Source organism: Herpailurus yagouaroundi, unplaced genomic scaffold (genome assembly GCF_014898765.1).
Source record: "Herpailurus yagouaroundi ecotype Mexico unplaced genomic scaffold, PumYag 29, whole genome shotgun sequence".
Classification (NCBI taxonomy): Eukaryota; Metazoa; Chordata; class Mammalia; order Carnivora; family Felidae; genus Herpailurus; species Herpailurus yagouaroundi.
In genome coordinates, this window is record NW_024412377.1 from 118,995,313 (window position 1) to 119,018,293 (window position 22,981).

General features: G+C 41.8%; 1 protein-coding gene across 7 annotated transcripts in view; it reads left to right on the forward strand.

The window, feature by feature from the left end:
* Positions 1–22,981, forward strand: part of PRELID2 (PRELI domain containing 2) — a 191,884-nt gene that overhangs the window by 48,548 nt on the left and 120,355 nt on the right. For 6 of the 7 annotated variants that reach the window (XM_040453789.1, XM_040453804.1, XM_040453823.1 and 3 more), the window contains 2 exons: positions 12,818–12,887; positions 16,668–16,925. In XM_040453789.1, the coding sequence (XP_040309723.1) occupies positions 12,818–12,877 (60 nt within the window). In that variant the 3' untranslated portion in view covers positions 12,878–12,887; positions 16,668–16,925. Of the gene's footprint in view, positions 1–12,817; positions 12,888–16,667; positions 16,926–22,981 lie in introns of those variants that run through there. The other variant, XR_005784217.1, reaches the window with a different exon arrangement.

A 22,981-nucleotide genomic window follows, 5' to 3' on the forward strand; every position in this document is an offset into this window, starting at 1 on the left:
GAGTTTAAGCTGAGCGGGTATCCAGGAACATCAGAAATAATTCATAGTGGATGGTCAAGGTTTGGGGAAGGGCAATAAAATATTTAAAAATAATAAACAGGTTTTTATAAAATAAATACTAGTTAGCAAGAGGAGATGGTAAGCATGTGGTAGGGATGTTATAGTTCCATTTTATAGTCCTATTCAGATGAACTAAATAAACTGCATATTGCAAGGATTTGTAGGTATTGAAGGGGGTCTTCAAGATACTGGTGGCCAATAATAGATATGTTGGCTTATTTTTAATCCATGCTTTCTGAAAACACAGACATTTCTGGAAACTTTGGAGAAAACCAGTATAATACAGTATTAATAGTGTTTATACTATTTTTAATAGTATTAATAGTATTATACTATTAATAGTATACAGTATTAATAGTATTTATAATCTATTGATTGTTTACCACAATCCAAGCACTGCACTGTTCTATGAGCAGTGGTTTCTCCCAATGACTCAGAGAGAGAGACAGAGCGACAGAGAGAGAGACAGGGAGATACTGTTATTCCCACATCTCCATTTTACAGATGAAGAAGTGGAGGCACAGAGGTTCCTTTCACAGGCTCATCAACCAGCATGTGGCAGAGCTAGAATTCCAGGTGGTGACCTCAGAGCCCATCCTCTTAACTACTGTACTCTTTGGCTTCCTGAGCTGGAGGGCAGAATCCTTTCCCCCAAAGAGCCTGGGTGAGGAGATCAGCCAAGCATTTGGCCAAATGCTTGGCTGGTCTCCATTGACTGTGGGGTATGACCCTGAAGTCAGATGACCTTGAAGTCAACACTTGTCCGAACATAGAGAACATGTAGTCTCCATAAGCTTAATGTGATGCTTGCTTTCCTAATGCTGCTTTCCTCTCACACCCAACCAGGAATCTGGAGATTTGGGAGCCATGTTCTCCCCACTGTTCTGGATAGAATTTCCAACCAACCTGTTGCTTTTCTGAGCTCGCTCGCACACACTGTTGTGCTAAATTCAGAAGCAAAGACAATGAGAAAATAGGTATTTGTGGCCATCATAAATCTTCACATACCTCGTATAAACCTAAGGCAGGCACAGAATTGAAAACTGAAACAGCTCTGGCCAGGTGGCATTGAAATACTGCAAACATTGGGGCTGTGTCTGCAGACTGTGGATTCAGTGCCTTTGAGGCACGCATCTTTGGTGGATGCAGTCTGTTGTAGGATGGGACTTGAATTCAGTTGGGTTCTCTGTGCTACGTTAAGGCTCTTAGTTTGACCAACAAGGCCAGGAAAATGTCACTGAGGCATCTTAGATCAGGAGTTAATACAGAATTCTGGGCAGAGCAACTTGAATTGCAAAGGTAATTTAATTTCTTAAAGGTACATCCAATAAGCCCTGCAGCATACTAATTAAATGCTCTGTGAGCTTTCTCAGATGTCCAGTCGTTCTCCTTGATCATGTTCCCCCTCTGTTGGTGGTGATTTCTTATTCTGCCTCCCCACTCTGTGGGAGAATTTCATCTCTTGCTGAGTGACCCCTTTGGTTTTGCCGACGCTTTGTGGGACTTGTAGCAGGCAGTCCTCCGGCAGGTGACGGGAAGAAGGCTGGAGTGTCTGGCTGGGAAGGAAGAAAAATCCTGTGTCTTGTGACCCACGTATGTCAGAGTGATACTTCTTTGTCACTTTCAATTTCTTTGGAATCCCACTTGCTGCCTGGAGTTCGACCCCTTATTTCTTGTGTGGCTTTCTTCCTTAGATTCTAGCTAAACTGTTTTTCTATTTTTCTCCAAATTTCCTTAGTAAAGGAAAATGGTGGGTTTTTGAGAGTTAATTAACTCCTTTCATATTGACAGCCCGTTTAAGAAGAATTTCTCAATCAGTGGCCTTTGCTGGGGAAGTAGCTTTTGTTCACTTTTCAAGATATTAACATTTTTGAAAGCTTACTTACTGCTTTTTCTATTCTCTTCACTTCTTGACTGTTTGAATATTTCATAATTTCAATAATTTCTTTTTTTTTTTTCACAAAAAATGGCCACACTCCTCCCCAAAAGACTCTTTCAGTCTGTAGACAACAACAACAAAAAATTTAAGGTTTTATTTAAAATGTTTTTGAATAGGTGCTACCTGCACATAAATATTTTGTATATTTTCAGAGGAGCCATTTGTGTCTTTTTGTCCTGGCTCTCTTCAAAAGCAGCAGACTACCTTGTACCAATCAGCTGTGTGACCTTGAGTAATCCACTTAATTTTCTGAGTCTCATTTTTCTCATCTGTAAAATGAGGGCAGTATTGGAACCTACTTCATCAAGTACTTGTGAGAAGCAAATGAGTTATATGCGTAAAATGCTTAGGACGGGATTTGGCACACAGTAAATGATCAGTTGGTGTTATTTAAAAAGAAAAATTCAGGGGCGCCTGGGTGGCGCAGTCGGTTAAGCGTCCGACTTCAGCCAGGTCACGATCTCGCGGTCCGTGAGTTCGAGCCCCGCGTCGGGCTCTGGGCTGACGGCTCGGAGCCCGGAGCCTGTTTCCGATTCTGTGTCTCCCTCTCTCTCTGCCCCTCCCCCGTTCATGCTCTGTCTCTCTCTGTCCCAAAAATAAAATAAACGTTGAAAAAAAAATTTTTTTTAAATAAAAAAAAAATAAAAAAAATAAAAAAGAAAAAGAAAAATTCAAGGAAGTTATAGCAAAAACTTATTTTTCCCATTAAGGCTACAGGCAAATGTTTAATAGTTATAATAAGCCTGTCTTGGGAGTTACCCAGACCCGAATGTAAATCTCAGGGCCCTCCCGCCTCCTGTGTGTACAGATTGAGCCACTGGTTGAAATGTGAGTGGTAGTACCAACCTTCTGAGTGTGCAAGTAAAAGGAAATAATGTAAAGAAGTGCTTAAATATCTTGGCACATGTTAAATACTCCAGAAATGATAACTGTTATCTTACCGTTATAGCTCAAATTGGCATGTTCCGGTTAGTCTTTTACATGCAGATTTTAAGCAGTCATAATTACAGTGTAAGTACACTTTAATGTTTTGCTCTTTTCAAGTAATATTATATCACAAATGCCTGCCGCCGCAACTCTATAAACCTCAAAGCCAACATTTTAATGACTGCGTAATATTTTCTTTAGTTGTATAATAATTGATTTTACTCTTTCTTTAGGATTGAGCATTAGTGTCATTTACAAGCTTACCATTATAAGTGAAACCATGTGCAACATCTTTATACTTAGAATTTTTTGTATTTTGTATCATTACCTTAGAAAAGATTCCCTGAAGTACGGTGCTCAGTATGTGGCTGTTTTCATGATTCTTTGTTTCCCTTAGTGAGTAATAGGCTTCTGTGTGGCTCACTGTTTTATCCTCAATACCTAGCACGTAGTCCATGCTCACTAAATTTTTACTCAGTTAGTGAACACATGTACGTATTTCTCAATGTGCTAAGACTTCTTTATGTTTGCATTCTGTTTTATTTTAAAATAGTCTTACAAGCAACTAAACTTTTTAGCCATTGGGGTAATAGGAAAGGTAACAGTAACAGGTCATATTTGTTGAGCCCTCTCTGTGCTCCAGGCATTATCCTCAGTACATTACATGCGTTGTCTCCTTCAATTTGCTCAACAGTGCTGTGCAGTAAGTGCTGTTATGACCCTTTTCTAGGTGAGGACGCAGAGAGGTGTGGGTTGATGTGCCCCAAATCACACAGGTGGTGAGTGGTAGAACGTGTATTCAAACCAGGAAGTCAGACCCTTGGTCTCTCTACTAGGAGACTAGGCTCCTGATTTACTTTGCCAGCCAATTACCCCTTTCACATTTCAGCCAGTCTAACAGATTATTTGCCAGGGAGCCTGAGTTTGTTGGCCAAATTCCAAGGGAAGTGTGAATCAGGTGTCCCTGAGCCTTGAGGATTTTCTGTCAGTCTCAGAATAAGAGCCAGAATTGCCCACAAGGGCTTGTTATTTCAAAGGAGTCCTGCTTTTGCAGTTTACCAAGTGAAGGATATGTGAATGTTTTTTTTTTTTTTAATAAACCTTAGCTGTTTTTTTCATTGAAGGGGAGAATTTTATTAGATTGTTAAACATCAGGGCAGCTGGTAGATTTAGAACATTGTCTGTGTGGGAGTTATTAATGCATGAAGGACTATCTGGGACCAAGCTATCAATTTATCAATTTCCCCCCCTATCAATTTACTATGGGGGTTGGGGATTTTAAAGAACATTTGCGTCTATAAGCACTAAAAGGTATTTTTTCCCCCTTTGTAAATGATTGACTCTGAAAAACAACAGGTCGTTTAGACTATCATTTGCATGTAGTGATTTTATTTTTTAGTCATTTATATGTAGCTTTTATTCTGGTTGTTTGTGTTAATTTACAATATTAAATGCTTAGAATTTTTCAGAAGGTGTCCCTTCTTATACTTGCCATGAACTTCATGTTTCTGCTATTCCACAGGTAATGTGAAGGATGGGGAGTGAAAGTGAGCCCTCCTATTTATATAGCTAATGTTCAATACAGCCCTCTGGCTCCAAGCAGTACCCTCATGCCTCGTTCACCCTTCCCAGGTTCTGTCTCCTGCAAAACGGCCAAAGACTTTATGTGGGAAGTAACAGCCTCACTAATCTGCATTGGTTAAAACCAAGGAGTTCTAACTGGCAGATACTAGGTTCAACAGAAATGAACTGCGTTCAACAGAAATGTTTCTTCTGCACACACTTGTCCTCCAGCCTCTTGGTAGTGTGTGAGAGAGCTTCACTTGGTATCCACAGAGAACAAAATGCATTTGGAGATGTGGTGAGGTGCTTTTATCCTTAGGGAAGTTTTAAGAATTACTTGTAGTTCGGTGTCATCCCATCTCCCCTAAATAGGTAAGATTAAAATTACCCAGATGTAGGTAGAAATAACGTTGGGATGGCAGGAAGGACTATGCCTAAAGCAACATGTCATTTTTTTGGTGGTTTGAGAAGGAAACTCTACCAATCTACCTTTTTAAGGAGGTAGTTTAGTGAGGGCTCAGTCACAAAAACCTGGGTACGAATCTGGATTCTGCACTTATATAGCTGGGTGCCATTGGTCACGTTTCTTAGCCTCTCTGCCTCTCATTTTCTTTGTGTCACTGACTCATAGGTTGAAAGGATTAAATGAGACCAGGCAAACAGTGTGCTCAGCGCACCCTAGTAGGGCCTTAGCCTTTCAGTAAGCATTCCTTTCCTGTGATTTGGATTCTAGTTCTCTGTGTATTGCTGACCACCCTGTGACCTAGGGAAAGCTGGTTTACCCTGATGGGCTCTGTGTCCTCGAACAATATTAGTAACTTTTAGAGGTGATGGGAAGAGAAAGTAAAATGTGCTTTGAGAAATCCGAACAGGCACGAGGTGAGCCCTTGCTGACATTTCCTCTGGGTCACTGACCATCCACTGAATGGGGGAGGGGGGTGGTGCCTGGTTGTGGGAGTCCCATTGTGAGGGTCCCCTAGTCTGGCTTGGGTCCACATAGAAATCAGTAGCCACTTTCCAGGCCACGGGGAGAGTGGGTGGGAGTGCCTGACAAAAGGCACTCATTTGTCCCTAGCTTTCTATGTTGCCTCACAGAATCCTCAGAGCAGTCCTGCAGGGAAGCGTGCTTGCTCAGTTCCCTCACTGGGGAAGCATATAGGCCCAGAAACAAACTCACTGAGGCAGATAATCATTGTGGAAAGAGTTGGAGAATTCCAGGTTTAAATTCCAGGTTGGTCACTTACTCAATCTGTCATCCTGAGCAACTCCCTCTCCTCTGAGGTCCAGTTCCCTTACCAGGAGCTGGTGAGAGTGAAAGTATCTTACCTGGGAGCACCTTTGGGAGGATTAAGTGAAGTAATGTAGGTGACGCCCCTGGCAACTAGTTAGCCCCTTAACCTCAGTGTTGTTGAGATTTGGCATGATAGGTTTTTGACTGAAATAGGGCTTTCAAAACTTATATGTGAAGACCCAGGAGACCGGCCTTACATGTAAAGAAAATTGGTGATGTATAGAAATTGATGTGGGTGAAGAGAGGGGGAGAGACAAAAGGTAAAAGGAGAATCATCTGAGCGTCTATTGGATTTATTTATTCTGTTAGAGACAACAAGCATGCTGGCAATCATTTTCTCTCTCAGGATAGGGAAGAAACAAGGCAAAATTATGACTGAGCTGAAATTTGATGAATAGTGAAAAAAGTGCTGATAAAGGGAATTGATAGGAACCTTGCTGTGTTTGAGTTGGTTAGTTAGGAGTATAAGAGTTGGTCCTGGACCCCTCTAGTACCACGTGCTGAGGCAGTTTCGCCTCCATGGAATGGAAGTGGAAAGCTTCCCAGCAGTGGAGGTTTCTAAACAGGTAACAGAATTTCGTTTGTCAGAAACGTCATGGATGGCACGTGGCACGAGGTAGGAGGCTGGTCTTCTTGATTGGTTAGTAGTGAAGAAGCCATATTTTGTATGAAGTCCAAATCAGGAAAAATAAAACTATATATAGGTCATGTTTAGAAACTAAAAATGAAGATAGGCTAAGGAGTTACGTTGGAGGGATGGGGAAGGAACTTTGTAAAATAGGAAAACACCAATGACTAAATGCCTTTTAGCTAATAAAGTAGTCATGCCAGGTCAGAGTTTAGTTGAAAACCGGCAGTATAGAAATGACTTGGTAACCTTTCATCCGGATATTTGATGCCAGGACACCTGTGTGAGTCAGATAGGACACCTTCAGTTCTTTGCTAAGAGTTTCCTTTCTGGACTAGATAATATAATGTCATTTCCAATGTTTAGGTTTTATTATTTGGGGCTATATTCTTTTCCTTTACCAACTGTGAGATTAAATACTCTCTTTCAGGGGAGAGGAAGTTTTATTATGTGAAGCAGAGACATCTGAATTATTGTATCAGTTAATGTCCTGCAGTTACACCTAAAGATTTTGGGTTGCTTATCAAAATAAAAATGAATCTTACGCAAGAGTTTATTAGCTACGATGGGAAAATTGTATTGAAGTCATACATGCAATCAGATATTCCTACTTGAAAAACACTGTATTTAAAATAATTTGTAGAGGTGATTAAATATTGATTCATATATTAAGAATCATGCCATTTAGTTTGTGAGCAGGGCTAAAATATCTGATTTATTTATCACGCTTTCTGAACATAGTCAATAGGGAAGGCAAGAACAAACCTTGCTGTGTACCCAACATTAGAATAGGTGTTTTCATACATGCAGTCTCATTTATGCCATCCACCCATGTCAAGATATCCTGCCCCTGGACTCTCAATCCTGATTGCTTTGGGTTAAATTGAGACTCTTTGCTTCTTAGTTACTGTGTGATTTTGGTCTGGATGCTTAATTTTTCTGAGCTTCAGATCTCGTATGAAAAAAAAAAAAGATGATAATCCTCTAAGGCAGATAGAATAAACAAAGCCAATGGCAGTAAAACACTCAGCACAGTGTTTGGCATTCAGTATTTGCCAATAATGTCGATTATTATTATTGTTTGATGTTACCCCAGTTTTACAGATGAGGAAGTTCTATATATAAAAGAATTAAACAACATCAGATTAAAAGATGCTTTATTGGGCAAAAGATGTCTTCCTGGAGAAGCTCTGAGCAGTGTTTTTCTTACCTTTTGATGAGAAAACTGGATTCAGATTCCTCCCTTTCCTTTTTTCATAGATGATGCCCACTGGCCAGGTGTCTCCTGGAGCCTACTTTCTACTGGGGGAAGGGAGGGTGGCAGACAGTACAAAATATTTTTTTTAATTTTTATTTATTTTTGAGAGAGAGAGAGAGAGAGAGAGAGAGACAGAGCGTGAGCAGGGTAGGGGCAGAGACAGAGGGAGACACAGAATCCGAAGCAGGCTCCAGGCTCTGAGCTGTCAGCACAAAGCCCAATGCAGGGCTTGAACTCACAAACCACGAGATCATGACCTGAGCCGAAGTTGGACGCTTAACCGACTGAGCCACCCAGGCGCCCCAAAAGTACGAAATATTTTTAAAAGCATGATAATTTTTTTTATAGTGATGAATGCTATAAAGACAGTAGGACCAAGTTGTGATCCACACTGTGGCCAGGCTGACCTAGGGCAGTCAGGGTTGTCTCTGAGGAGGTGCTGGGTGAGTTGAGAGCTCTGGCCGCTGGAAGATCTGGGGATGTTCCTGCCAGAGGGAAGTGCCTGGAAGAGAGAGGAAGTGAGCTTGTTGCATGAACCGAAAGCAGACCTGTGTATCTGCAGGGCAGTGAGCTGAGTTGGAAAGCCTTGCAGCCATGATAGTGAGTGTGGATTTATTATAAGAGCAATGGGACACGACTGAAGGTTTGAATAGGGTTCTACACAAAGTAAATGAAGAGATTCAAAGAAAGTTTGATGTAAATCAATTGAATGAAAAAAAAAAGAATAAAAAAAGGGAAGTAAACTTTATATAAATCTTTTTATCAAAAAGTGAGTTTTATAATACAAATTTCAGCATTTGACTTTGCACTTTCTAAACCCCTCTTGGCTAATCCAGATTCTTCAGAAACCGTTTTGAGTACCACGTTTGCTGGTCAGTTATTTTCACATCATTCTCCCCTGCTCCCCCCCACCCCCCCGCCTTTTTTTTTTTTTTTCCATACTTTCATTCTTTCCTTGTTCTGTTCTTTCATCTCCTCTGGCAGCCCTTGTTATTCTGGCCTTTTCCACTGCACTTTCAAGAATGCTAACTACTAGGCAGATTACACGGTCATTGTAACATTCAGATTCATCAGCTTGGCATTCACAAGTAATCAGTTTATCCATCTTATAATCCATCAGCATCAAGTACCTTTTTTTTTCAATTAAAAAAAAATTTTTTTTAATTTATTTTTGAGAGACAGAGAGCGAGGAGGGGAGGGGCAGAGAGAGGGAATGAGAGACAGAGACACAGAATCTGAAGCAGGCTCCAGTCCCTGAGCTACCAGCCCGACATGGGGCTTGACTCACAAGCAATGAGATCATGACCTGAGCCGAAGTCAGATGCTTAACCAACTGAGCCATCCAGGTGCCCCAACATCAGGTACCTTTTGTGAGCCAAATTCTGCACCCATCTTTTATCATGGTGATAATTAAGTGAGCAATTCTTGTTTTAAGAGCTCCCCACAGATGTGTCTTATGAGAACTGCTTTAGAACTTTACAATTTTTATGAAGCCTAATATTACTCTCTTTGGGACCTCCTAGGTAAATCAGAGCTTCCTCAGGAGGTATCAGTTAGATAACAAAATGCATATATTGTCTGGATCTAGCCGCCTTTAGTTCCAATTTATTCTGGTTCCTCTTCAGACAAGCTTTTTGTTTTCCTCAATAATCAGCTATTTCTCAGAGACTCTTAAGAGTGGGGGATCTGGGAAGTGTTTTGAATCTGTGGGATTCTGGGAGGCCTTTATGGGGGTACAAGGATGCACTTGGACAGCCCAGTGCTGGTGTTAGGGAAATAGGACTGTGAGGGCTCACTCACTCATCTGTACGTTGGCAAATAGCAAAAGATAGCCTTGTAATAGAGAGAAAAAAAAAATCTCAAAGGGGAAAGGAATAATAAAATCATGCTGGTTTATGGTTTGTCAGTCCAAAAAGCTTTTAAGCCATCTCTATAAAGGTGGATTCACTTAATGTTTGTTCTGCATTTCAGGCATCATTGTGTGGTAAGTGGGGTAAATTTAGCCTCTTTAAGCTTGATCTCCTAGGGGTTGAGTTTTAAGCATTGGAACTTTATTTGAAAGGGCTCTTATCGATTGGGCTTTTATTTGGTACCTCCTTACTAAAGAGAGGTACTAAATAATGGTTTGGCCTCCCTGTTAGGTTTTTTTTTTTTTTTTTTTTTTTAATTCACTTTATAGGTCTCTCTCTCTGCCCCTGTTCTCCACCTTCTATTTCTAACTGTTCTGCTTAAAAAGACTAAAGTGGTATGAGAGAGGGGAAAAAAGGGAAAGAAAAATCAACTGTCACGTTGTGAACATAATTGATTCAATAAATAACGTCTTTCAATTCCCAAGGCAAACCTCAAAGTCTTCACTTATGTCAATTAGTGTTCAGCTCAGTAAGTGGTGGCGTTCTTAATTTAGACGGATGGGGAGAGTTCACCAGCGCTCACTTCCGAAGGAGGGACTGTGCTTTTCTGGTTTTAAAAACACACCACCAGATATATGGGCCCACTCTGCAAAAAGAAGGTTGAAACGGAATTATTGTGGCCGTTTTTATTCTTCCTTAAAATGGAAGGAAGGCATTTAATTATTGTTTAGGGTTTTGTTGAAACAAACAAATGGAAATAAGGGAAGTAAGATCTACTAGACTGTATGCTCCATACAGGGGTTTTGTCTTGTTGGTTCACTGTTTAATCTCTGGTGTACACAGTAGGTGTGTAATATTTGTTGAGTGAATCTGTTGGTGATTGAATGAGAGTAGAATGAGTGCAATTCATATCTTAGGGTAAGAATTCAATTACATTTTATTCCACTGGTGGTTTCATTCCCCCCCTCCCTCCCCCACCCGCTCCTTCATTTCTTCTCTAATTCTTTGCGGGACTGCAGGGTGTACCGTGTCTTCCAAAATGATTAAGGAGGACTATTCCATCCATCCCCAGACTGGCAGAATTGGAAGGGATCTTGGAGGTGATGTCAGGCTGCCATTTACAAGTTCTAGTAGATGAATCATTTGTGCTTCAGAACCACAACTGGAAATTCTGATTGTGTGGGTCTCAGCAGGGCTTGGGAATCTGTATGTGCCTCTGTGAGTTTCTCTACCAGTTCCTGTTCAGTCCCTGTTCGGCCTTGCTGTCCCCTGAGCTATCCGATCTCAGTTACTCCTTGGTAAAAGTGATGCACCTGAGGTACCCAGAAAAATTCCCGGCAGGGCTGTGACCAGGACCCGCCTCTCTCCACCCTGATAGCAGTGCTCCTGGCCTTGGAGCTTGCTGCCCCCTCTCCGTGCTCCTCAGCATTCAATCTGCATCCTTTGGTGCTTTTTTCTTGCAGGACAGTGGCAGTGTTTGTGGCGATGGCTAGCCACAATCTAAAGGACCATCTGAAACCTCAAGGAAACGTTACATTTTGTTTTGTGTACTTTGGTACTCAGTATATTTTATGGTCTTCTCTAGAGGCTCCCTTCTTGTTGTGGTGCAAAATAAATCCCTGGTAGGAAGCCCCTGTCTTTCTCTTGTGGCTCACTCCGTGTTTTTCCGGACCTGCCTGATCATGAGAATCACCTGGGTGTTTGTTAAAGGTACAGAACTCTGGGGCCTGCTTGAGTCCTATTAAGTCAGAGTCTTCTGTGAGGGGCCTGGGGACCTGTGTTTTATTTATTTATTGATTGATTGATTGATATTGTAACGTTTATTTATTTTTGAGACAGAAAGAGACAGAGCATGAACGGGGGGAGGGTCAGAGAGAGAGGGAGACACAGAATCTGAAACAGGCTCCAGGCTCTGAGTGGTCAGCACAGAGCCCGATGCGGGGCTCGAACTCATGGACCAGGAGATCATGACCTGAGCCGAAGTCGGACGCTTAACTGACTGAGCCACCCAGGCGCCCCTGGGGACCTGTGTTTTAGGTTAGCTTGGGTCATTAGTGTTCCCTGTAAACTCCTTTCCCATCCCTGAGAACAGTGACTTCCATTCCACCAGATCCAGCTCTGACGTCCTTAAAACCTTTGTTCATAATTACACCATCACCCTGTCTTTCAATCTGAAGATTTATCCTCTTGTCTGCACAACTTGGTCTTGAAGGAGAAGGGAGGGAATATCTGCTTTCCTCTTTCCTCCAGAGTTGATTTTGACTGGCTGGCGGGTGACAGGTCGGCATGTGCAGTCACAGAGTGAGCACGTGGGAAGGGTCAGGGGAGCCTCTGAAGCCCGAATAGAGTGCCTGTGTTCTTGCCCTGCTTTATTGCTCAACAGATGTATGACTTTGGGAAAATTGCTTAAACCTCTTGGAGTTACTGTTTCTTCATCTGTAAAATGGAAGTAAGAATTGTACTTGTTCTGGGGTTTTGTGTGTATTAAATAAGGCATCCGAGACCAGCTCTCCAGACAGACTCCGAGACGGAGACTTTTATGCAGAGGGTTACTGGACAGGGCCCTCAGAAACAACTCTACCAGGGGAATAGGGGAGACAGGATTATGCAGGAGGTGAATGTGAACCGTGGTAATGTTGCAGTGAAGGTCTCAGCTGATCCCATGGGGACTTCTAGACATGGAGTGCCCTTCACTGGTTTCTGGAGTTAAGGGAAGAGAGCTGGGCCTTTAGACCCCTATGTCCACCAGTCGTTGGATGTGGGTTGCTCCTGGAGAGGAGACGTGACCTGAGTTTAGGCAGCTGCCTTTGGCTGAGGGCTCTGTGCCCTTAGCAGCCTACAGTGCTGGCAGGTGGGGAAAGGGAGCTGAGAGGCCGGAAGGGTGTCCATGGTGCCACTGCCCAGGATGGTGCTCGTGAAAACCTGAGCAGCCAGCATAGCACATTTATAAATGCTCAATAAACACTAATTATTACCATTATTATTTCAGTTCTGGCAATGTCACTTAGCAGCTGGACCTGTGTTTTGAGAAGTTACTTGTGTTCTCTTGGACTGCTTTCTTATGTTTAAAATGGAGATTCTAAACTCTCCTGTGCCCACTTCCCTTGAGTAGTTCTGAGCACATGTAGAGAAAATGTATGTGAACTTGGTGAGAAAAATACTATAAAAATGTAAGGTATGACCATGAGCCTACTTTTCTGGAATGAGTATATGGCCATGACTTGGATTCCTTGGAGGGAAAGGGCTGTGATAAATGTAAAAGTGCTTGTTGCATTTTGATTTTTCTTTCTTCTCTCTCTAGGGAATTAGAATAATGGAGATGCTGCTAAAGGAACAGTGTGGTGCCCCCTTAGCTGAATAAAGAATCCGCAGTGAGTACCAAAAACAAAATCAGAATTCTTTCCTCCAGCCATGTTTTTAGGCTCTTAAGCCCTGTATTGTGCGTCAGCCTCCCTGGGCTGTTCATGCTGTACATTTCCCAGTTATATGCAGAGGATCCTGTCTCACAGGTGTTTCGTTTTCTGTTCAGTACCTTCATTTACTTAGTTCTTTGATTTTCAGAGCAGTTTTGTACCTCGTGCTGGGTTACAACGGCATTCAAATTGTTGAAACCGCTCAGCACAATCCAGCGTGATTACGATCTGCAAGGTGCCATGGATTTGTAGACTTCGGTGCAGGATTAACTGAACCTTAATTTTATTGTTCTGGGGACAATGGAAGGAGAGGGTTAAAGCTGTCTTTGAAGTAGGAAGGAAAACAAGGAAGGGGCATGTTTTGATTGGCCAGTGAAATAACTGTATTTTGTTAGTCATGTATATACTTCCTCTGGTTGGCAGTGGCTGCCTGAAATGCTATTGAGAAGGATTCTGACATTTTGAGCATAATATCAGGCTCTGGGTAAGGGTGCCTGAGTGATTAGTAATGTTGGCCACGGGCAGAGGATGGGAGAAAGCGCTAGTGCTAGACCTCATACCGTCTCTAGTGTAAGACAAATGCTGTAGGGTTCCCAGGTGGCAGGGGGAGTTTAGACTTGCTTAATTTTTTTTTCTTAACTTTTTATTGTCTGCATGAAGAAGGGTGTCCATAGTGGAAAGGACAGACCAGAGTTATTTAAGAGAGAACCAAAGCCTAAAATAAATGAGTGTAATGGATTTGCATCTTCCCAAATTTATTGGAGTTAAATTTTTAACATGTGAGAGAAGGTAAAGCCATTGAGTAAAGAAAACGCTCTCTTGGGTAATTCATCATTACCTCAGATTTCCCTTATGTTGGCTTAAAATTGTAGGACACATAGTTTTGTATAAGCAACCTTGGACTCTAATTGTGATCTAGAATAAAGTTTGAGAACAATTAACCAAAGAAAAAACAAAATGAACATTTATGTACAAGTACTTCAGCACTGAGTGCATGCTGGCAGATCTATGAATAGATTTATTCATTACTGGGGAGGCTAAATAAGATAATTCCATTTAGCACAAGCATGGCACATGGCAGGTGCTCAAAAAATGTTGAAATGGGATCTAAATATGGTCTGTTCCTAAATCCACTCTGCTCTTTGAGAACATTTTTATGAAGCATTTTTGTGAGGCTCACAAAGCACCTGGGTGCAGATCCCTTCTTATCCTGGAGGGTGGGATCTAAAGTCAGCTCCAAGTGAAATGAAAGACTGGGAAGGGACTCCACTTACAACTATACGCTGGTTTCCAAACTTCAGGTTAATGATTTTGGAACATCACTGAACCTCAGAATCCTCTGGAGGATTTGTTAAGCGTAGATCGGTGGGCCCCACTCTCAGTTTCTGTGTAAGTAGGTCTGGGGTCGGGTCCTAAGATTTGTGTTTCTAACAGGTTTCCAGGTGATGCTGCTGTTCTTGGTCCAGGGACCACACTTTGAGAACGATTGCTCTAAATGAGGTCTTATCTCTGAATGAAGACAGATTAAATATAAGGGCACCGAGGAAGCTAATAGCTGGGGTTTTGAAATTGTTGTCATGCAGTCTATTGACTTTAGATTAATCAGAGGAATGATCTTCTTGTGTGGTTTTTCCCTGATTTTAGGGTCTCGGTGCTTGTTTAACTGCTTTTTTTCTCCCCCTGCTTAAATGTGGACAAGCTCCACAGTGGTGTAAAGACGACTGAAAAGAACAGAGATGAGACTCACACCAACTTCTGTTTTTGATTTAAAATGCTTTTAGTGAAATGAGCAGATTAAACAAGCCTTACTGGTTGTCACAAATATGCATGTTCTTGTGGGTTTGCTTGTTTTGTTTTTACTGTGGTTGAAAGCTGATCAGGGCTCTTTATTGTTTCTAGAAACAACTCGCTCTTCTCTTTCAAGTGAAGTGTCTGTGAAGGACAGTTGCATTCAGGGCATTTAATGCAACAGAGTGTTTGAAGGATTTACCTAATTCAGACTGTTTTAATTCATGACCGGGTGTCTCAGGGCGGTAAATGGAAAGTAAGGGGAATATACTTTTACCACATGAATTTACAGTTACTGCCAATTAGAGCTTGTAGCTGAGGCTTTAAAGCTTTTTTTTTTTTCAATGTCCACTTCACTGAAGTATTATGCATGTACAATTAAATTCACCAATCCCAAGTGTACATTTTGGTGAGTTTTGACAAATAGGTGTAGTTACGTAAGCATCACAAAAAATCATAACATACAACACTTTATGGCTTTGTGGTGCTGCCGTGTTTTTGCCAGTTTGTTGCTTCCCTTTTTTTCTTGACTATTACAAAGCTTTGGCAAGCTTGAAATGTGCCTGTTTTAATGGGACTTCTTCTGTTTTCAAAAGTGGCTCTATGGAAAATGGGAGAATGGTTGTGGGTTGGGGGAACTACTGTTTTTATGAGCAATAAAATGCCACATTAAACGGAAGGGGGGCAGGTATCAGGGCTAAGGCTGTAGAAGAAGGGTCAGTCACTTGTTGCCCTCAGGCCAAACCCAACCTGCTCTCTGCTTTTGTAAATAAAGTTTTATTGGCACACAGCTATGTCCCTGGCTTTGTTATGGCTGCAATGGCAGAGTGAATAGCTGTGACAGAGAGCTCTTCTCCAGCAAAACTTAAAATATTTATTGTCCTTTAAGAAAAAGCTTTCTGTCCTGTAGGTTGTGGGAAATTAAGACCAGGGAACCTGGTAGTGGTTGTTTAGCCTTTTTTACATTGCATTTGATCACCTTACCTATATTCCAAAGTTAATAGTTTATTTTGTCTGTATTAGCTTTAACATCACCACTCGGCTGATTTTATTTTAAGACATAAAAAAGCACTGAAATGATCACAACAGTGAAGTTAAAATATCAGAGGCAGTGATCATTAAAATTGCTCATGAAGTTCCAGTGCACGTGCATAATGGAGTAGAAATGTAAGCATTTTGTGTAGCAGATAAGGTAGCAGCACTGTGATGTGGCAGTGGTGTAGGTGCTGGGTACAGTCAGTGTACTCAGTTTGCCAGTTGGGGAATTTTGCAGTTCTTAAAAACGACAACAACAACAACATCATTCCATGGGGGTTTGCACGAATGCGCATAGGGAGACATTATTTACTATTTTTATATCCTACCACATTTCAAATTTGCATGATTTAAATTCACATAGAATGTGGCCACCTTGGATATGGTGCCCAGTCCTAAAGATACTCCCCAGAACTCTCTGGCCGTGTATCCACGTGGGCATTTGAAAATTAGAAAGCTTAGAAGGTGATTTTATCATGAACCAAAATGGAGGCACATACATCTCAGTAACCAATATGCTTGTAGAGTTGCTGCTGACACATCCGTTTGATAGATTTTTGATTTCCTGTCATTTTTGAATAAAACAAATAGCCCTGACATCTGTTTGTTCTTGCCGCTGGCAGTGGGGAGACACAGCTCGGTGAGGTTTGATCACATAGCAGAGTTCCTTCACGCTGGAAAGATTAAGACCTCCGTTTTAGCTATATCTTAACTCCCCTTTGAACCAGCTCCTCTGGGTAGCTGGGCTTTATAAAATAAGGTGCTGGCTTTGTTCGAAGATCATTAGGAGGCAGAATTATCCACAGTGATGGAATTCAAGTGACCCTTAAGAGTTGCTTTAGAAAAGAGGCAAATAAGTATTGATTGGGGAGACCTGTTTATTAGGTGATAAAGCCAACTTGCTTTCTCTTGCAGGGGACCTGTGTTGTCCTAATTTGCTCAAGAATCACTTCTTGGCCCCAACACATCACTGATGCAGTTTTTGAAATCCAACTTTAAGGATACACTGTTGGCAGCTTCAAGAAGAGGAGACCCTCCTTCCAGGACATGAAATGATACACTCCCCTGGGAGCCTGCCTCAGATAGTGGCACTCATGGACCTGAGACCTGCTAGCTGGGTTTTTATGGCACAGTCTCTTTATGATTTACAAATAAAGGAAAAAAAAAACCATAGAAGGTGACATCTGCCCTTCTTCAGGATGTCCTGCTGACTGCCTGGTGACAGTGTCAGGGAAGCCAAGGACAGGCTGGAGGCCTGGCGAGTGGTGCTGGTGCCCATATGTTATCAGCCTCATTGCTCATGGGATTCATGAGAAGATTCTGGGACGGATAAAGGAGTTAAACCTGATGCCTGATGCATGAGTGTCCTACAACAGAAAGGAATATACCAGGCCAGTGTTGAAGCTAGGCTACATTTAGAGTAATGTTTGGTTCTCAGAAATTGAGAGCATTTAATGTCTACCCATAAGTACTACTTAACTGTCACCAGTATGGCTTTTATAATGTAACCTGTCCACAGTATGATTTGGTCTTCTGAAAGAACATGGGTTGGAGAGCGGGAAGGCAGGGGGTGACTTTGACATTATGTGACATGGAACGCAGCATGAACCTCTCTGTGTTTCCCTGGCAAGTGGGGCTACCTGGGCACAGGTGTTCTGTGTAGTGATGATTAGACAAGGAAGGGAGTTTAGTATGAAAAGCACAGGTTTGGGAATTTGACAGAACAAGTGTTACCACCTACTAGCTCAATGATTGATCATCTACATAATTTTCAATTTTTCCAAAGCTCCTTCTTTTTCATTGCACAACGAGGTTATAGAATTAACTTTGTGAGGTGGTCGGATCGATTTGGGATTGTGTGTATAGAGTGCCTAGTACGCTACCTGTTGCATCGTAGAAGTCTAGTACCTAGATGCCATTACTATGTGAAACCATTTTGAAAATGTACTTTTCAAATGTAATATGAGGTAGTATTACTGTTTGAAAATTAGGTGACAGTAGTTTGCATTTACCATGATTGGAAGCCAAAATATAAGTGCACACTACCTAATAGGAAGCTTGAAGAGAGGCAGTAATTTGGAATTCATCTGCTTAAGATAAAAATTGGGCCATTACTGGGAAGTCTTGGGGAAATTGTTCTTTTTTTTTAATATTTGAAAATTTTTCCACTTAGTGCAGTGATGAATATCAAAGCAATTTTATTTTTTATACAAGCCTGCCACTGTGAGCTTCTTCTTACTGTATTTGAGCTGTTTGTGCTGCTCGAGTTCTGTCTTTTAGGATAATCTCTCCTTATTTTCTTAGTGTCTCATTCTTCAGGTGTGTTGGAGAGAAAATGAATGGTAGAAACCAGAACAAAACTTTGACTTCTTTTTCCAGTTTGTCAGCGGCATTTGGTAGGCTTTTGGAATAATAGCCCATTTCGAAAAATAAGAGGCCATGTAAATGATCACAGAGGTGAGAGGTTAGAAATCCATATGACACTGAAATAAACTTAACGCATCCTACGCAACAACCTACATCCTCTGAAGCAGGAGTTCTCAGCTTTTGGTGTTCATTAGAATCACCTAGGGAACGTTATGCACTTTTGCTGATGAGGGTACATCCTAGAGCAATAAATACATCAGAATCTTGGAGATTCTGGGTGGAACCCAGGCATCCATCCATACTTTTTAAAGCTCCGTAGGTGGTTCCCACTGGTAACTAGGGATGTGAACACTAGACTGAATTCTTGGTGATTTTCAGACATTATCTGATTTCTTTCTTTTTTTAATATTTTTTTTAACATTTATTTATTTTTTGAGACAGAGAGCATGAACAGGGGAGGGTCAGAGGAAGAGGGAGACACAGAATCTGAAACAGGCTCCAGGCTCTGAGCTGTCAGCACAGAGCCCGACGTGGGGCTCGAACCCACAGACCGCGAGATCATGACCTGAGCCAAAGTCGGACGCTCAACCGACTGAGCCACCCAGGCGCCCTTCTGATTTCTTTCTTAACGCCTCTGAGGTAGGAAAGGATATTTGTAGCAAGAATTTTTGTTAGAAATACAAAGAGTGGGGTGCCTGGGTAGCTCAGTCAATTAAGTGTCTGACTTTTGGTTTCAGCTCAGGTGATGGTTCATGAGTTTGAGCCCCGCATCGGGCTCCACACTAACAGTGCGGAGCCTGCTTGGGATTCAATCTCTTTCTCTCTCTCTCTCTCTCTCTCTCTCTGCCCCTCCCTGCACTCTCTCAAAATAAATAAATAAACTTAAAAAAAAGAAATTGAAAAAATGAAGCAGAAAAAGGACGAATTTTTGCTAATTCCTTAAAACCAGGGTGGCCAGTGCAAATGGCTTTGGGGACCTGGCAGGTGATCTGATGAGTCAGGCAGGCTGGTGGCGCCTTGGGAGACCCTGGGAACACGTGTCTGTTTAAAGGTGGACAGCTGCTGCCCAGCTCTCACACACTGTTGCCATGTGGCTGTTTTTTCTAGTTAACTCTAATTTCCTGTTTTATAGGAAAAGACAGACTTTTTTTAAAGAAAAGAATTCTCTCAATTTTTACATGCTGGCAGTAATTCAGAATTGTTTAAAACATTGTGCTGGCCAAACCAAACATGTTTTCCAGTAGTTTCCGGCCTCTGCCTCAAGAGTGTCAAGGCCCAGCCTAAACATCCCAGTCAGTTTTTAATTGATTTGCATTTCCCCACTCTGGATGGAAGCTACATTCTGTCTCTTCTCCAAGACTGCTTTGAAATGTATTTTCCTCCCATTCCCAAGAAATCCTCTGGAGTTGCTTCAGACACTTATCCTCTCTCAATATTTTTTTTTTTAAAACCTTCTGCAGGCATCCATTACTTCAAGCTTCACATATATGTGTTAGAATTATTATGCTCTTTTTAACATTAATTAGAGCTTGTTAGAGTTTATTTTTATAATATGTCAGAATCCTTTTCCTGTGAGAAAACATGTAGAGATGTCAAAATCAGGAGTACTGCCTTACTGGGCATATTAGGAACATGTGGGAAGGGGTTAATTCACAGACCAGGCCAGTCTCCTCCTGACCTGGTGTGGCTGGGCCTAAATCTCGAGGCAATGATTTTGTCCAGTGATTCCCACACTTCTTGAATCAGAAATCCTCGGGGGAGTGTGCTAAATGCAGGTTCCCAGGCCCTCCGCCAAAGATTCTGATTCATGAAATCTCATTTGGGACTGAGGGGATCTGCATTTTAAAGCAAGTTCACCAGGAGATTCAGCTGTGCTGTTCCACAGACCATATTTTGAGAAACACTGATTTCGGGACAGCTTTTTTGCCCTCCGTGTCTCCTATCATGCAAAAAGGTTTTGCAATCATTTGGGCCCACTGATCAATACAGTTGACCATTCAGGACAAAACATAAAGTTCTTATGCTGAGATGAACTGACTTTAGCTATCCTTATGTGATTTTTTTTTTTTAATTAAAAAAATTTTTTTTTCAACGTTTATTTATTTTTGGGACAGAGAGAGACAGAGCATGAACGGGGGAGGGGCAGAGAGAGAGGGAGACACAGAATCGGAAACAGGCTCCAGGCTCCGAGCCATCAGCCCAGAGCCTGACGCGGGGCTCGAACTCCCGGACCACAATATCGTGACCTGGCTGAAGTCGGACGCTTAACCTACTGCGCCACCCAGGCGCCCCTATCCTTATGTGATTAAGGTGCTTTTACCATGAAGGGTCTTTTACGGTTTCAGTCATATGTGGGTAAAAAAAAGGTGCTCTATTCTTTTTATATAAATTGCTTTGTGTATTTTATAAGCAGTGTATATGTAGTAATATCCTTTTTGTCAGACATTGTAGGGTGCATGGTATAGACACGTCGAGGTTATTCTTTTAAGTTGCACGTCTTTTTTTGTATTTTAATTATTTACACTGTAACACTTAATTTAGTATATATTTCCCTGCTTTTGCGAACAATCTACTAAAAATAATGAAAACAATTAAGGTCATCACTTATGTTTTTCACTCTTTCAGGTCCTATTTGGGTTTGTTAAAGCCCCTACCGTGAATGACTCTGCTCTTTGAGATCTGCAGTGGTTTTTGCAGGGTGTGTTTTCACTCACTGTTACCTGTTACCTTTCTCTCTGCCGTTACTCTCACCTGCCTCTAGGAACCCTCATCTCCTTCCTTATGGGGCTGGGAAATTATGTCATTGCATACTCTGTGTCCAGTAACAGTAAACAGAACCTAAACGAGGCTCTGAGAGACTTTTTTCTGAGGACATGCTGCCTTGACTTGGTGATGTTATTTTACTGTAACTTCCTGATTCTCAACTTCAGTTGTCAAATCTTTGACCTCACGGTAAGTGAGATGTTGCCACACATGCTTTCTTTTGATCTAGAAGTCATTGTCTCCCTCAATTGTGTAAGTGTTTTTATATGTATAGTTGTATAATGTGAAACTAAGTTAAATTCAAATGAACATTTCTCAGGCCCCTTTTTTGTGAGGTATGAAGTATTTTTGATTCAGTGTTATTGTGATTTAGAGCTATAAATGAGTAGTATAGCTCTGAAATTCAGTCCTATAGACATTCTGAAATAAAGTTTGTTATGACTCATACTTATGCATGAATTTTACTTTCTTGGGGGGGTGTCACTTGACTCAGCAGAGCTCGTGTGTATCATTGGTAGTGATGATCCTAGTCCTTTGCAGCAGCCCCAGATGAGGCTGTTATACCAATCGTATGATGTCAGCTCCCCGCTTCCCCCAAGGTGAGCCATTAAACTTTCTCCCAGCAATAAACAGAGGCCACTTTTATTGGGTGATCTCAGCGGGCTTTGGGCTAATGGAGCCAAGGTCCGGGGTTGACAGAGGAGAACTGAAGCACAAACAGCTGCATGAGGTCACATGATCCCCCAGAGGGAGGGGGCACAGCAGCTCCTTGTCAACTTGCGAGGCTCAGCTCTCTTTTCTGTACTTTGTTTCCATGAGATCCTTTCACTTGTCTGCTTTTTACCTGGGTGTATTTGAGTGGCTTTCTGTGCCTTGTTTCTAAAATGCTTTGTCCAAGCCCTATTGATGTCTTTCTTTTATTAGAGCCTGGGTGTCTTAAGGAGTAGACTCCTTAGTTCAACCAGCATTTATTGAACACCTATTATTATGTTCAAGAAAAAAGCAGGATTTATCTTGTTCTGACTCAATCCAGGGGTTTCTAGGAGGCTTGCGTCTTCATTATACAGACATATGGCAGCAGTGGGTAATGACGGTAAGACTGGACACACGTACCTGCTGAGTAAATCAAACAATGATTGCTTATTTAAAGGATGCACACACACACACACACACACACACACACACACACACACACACACACACACAATCAGCCCAGGGCACGCAGTGCAGAGATCAGCACATAAATGTTTAGCTTGGTGGCCCTGAAGCGTCACCAGAATATTGCACACAGGTTGTGGATGATCCTGTGTGAAATAGTGAGGGGCACATCATAAGAAATGAAGATATTTTTTGGAAGATAACCAGTTTTCTGTAGGAGCAGCCTTATAAAGAGAAGGGCGGAGCTGCCCTGCATGAGCCCGTCTCCTCATCTGAGCCACATAGAAACTTCACATTTCATAATGATTGCTGGATAGAGGATATTCAGGCATAAATATCTTTTACCTTCAGACTGTTCTGACTATTACAGCCTGACCCAAGCACATTCCTGAATTCAGGGCTGCAGGATCAGCATAGTGTTTTCCTGATATCTGGGTGGGGCCTGCAAACCCCAAAACCTTCACGCAATCATTGGACAGACTGAGGCAGGTAGAGAGGTGGAATCCTAAGAATGACAAACCCAATGTGATGGGGGCTTGGAATAGAAATTATATTAACCGAGTATAACAATTTATAGAAATTTAAAATGTGATAGTTAAATTTTTACATGCAGTATTTCTTACACACCCTGACTGCCAGTCAGAACCCTCTGGGTAGCTTTAAGACATACTGATGCTTGGGTCTCAGCCCCAGAGTTTCAAGACTGTAGCCCTGGCATCAGGATGGTGTAAAGCTCCCCAGCTGATCCTGAAGCCATGGATGGAAATTCCTACCATCGTCAGAACTAATGTCTGTTTTTCCCTGAGTGGGAGCCCTTAAGAAGCTAGCAGGAGGAGGGATGGTAATATGAGACCTCTCACTTCTAGTGATTTGCCTCTAGGACTTCAGAAAACTACTTTACTGTCCAAGAAAAAAGAGCCCCAATGTCTCTTAAATGCTAG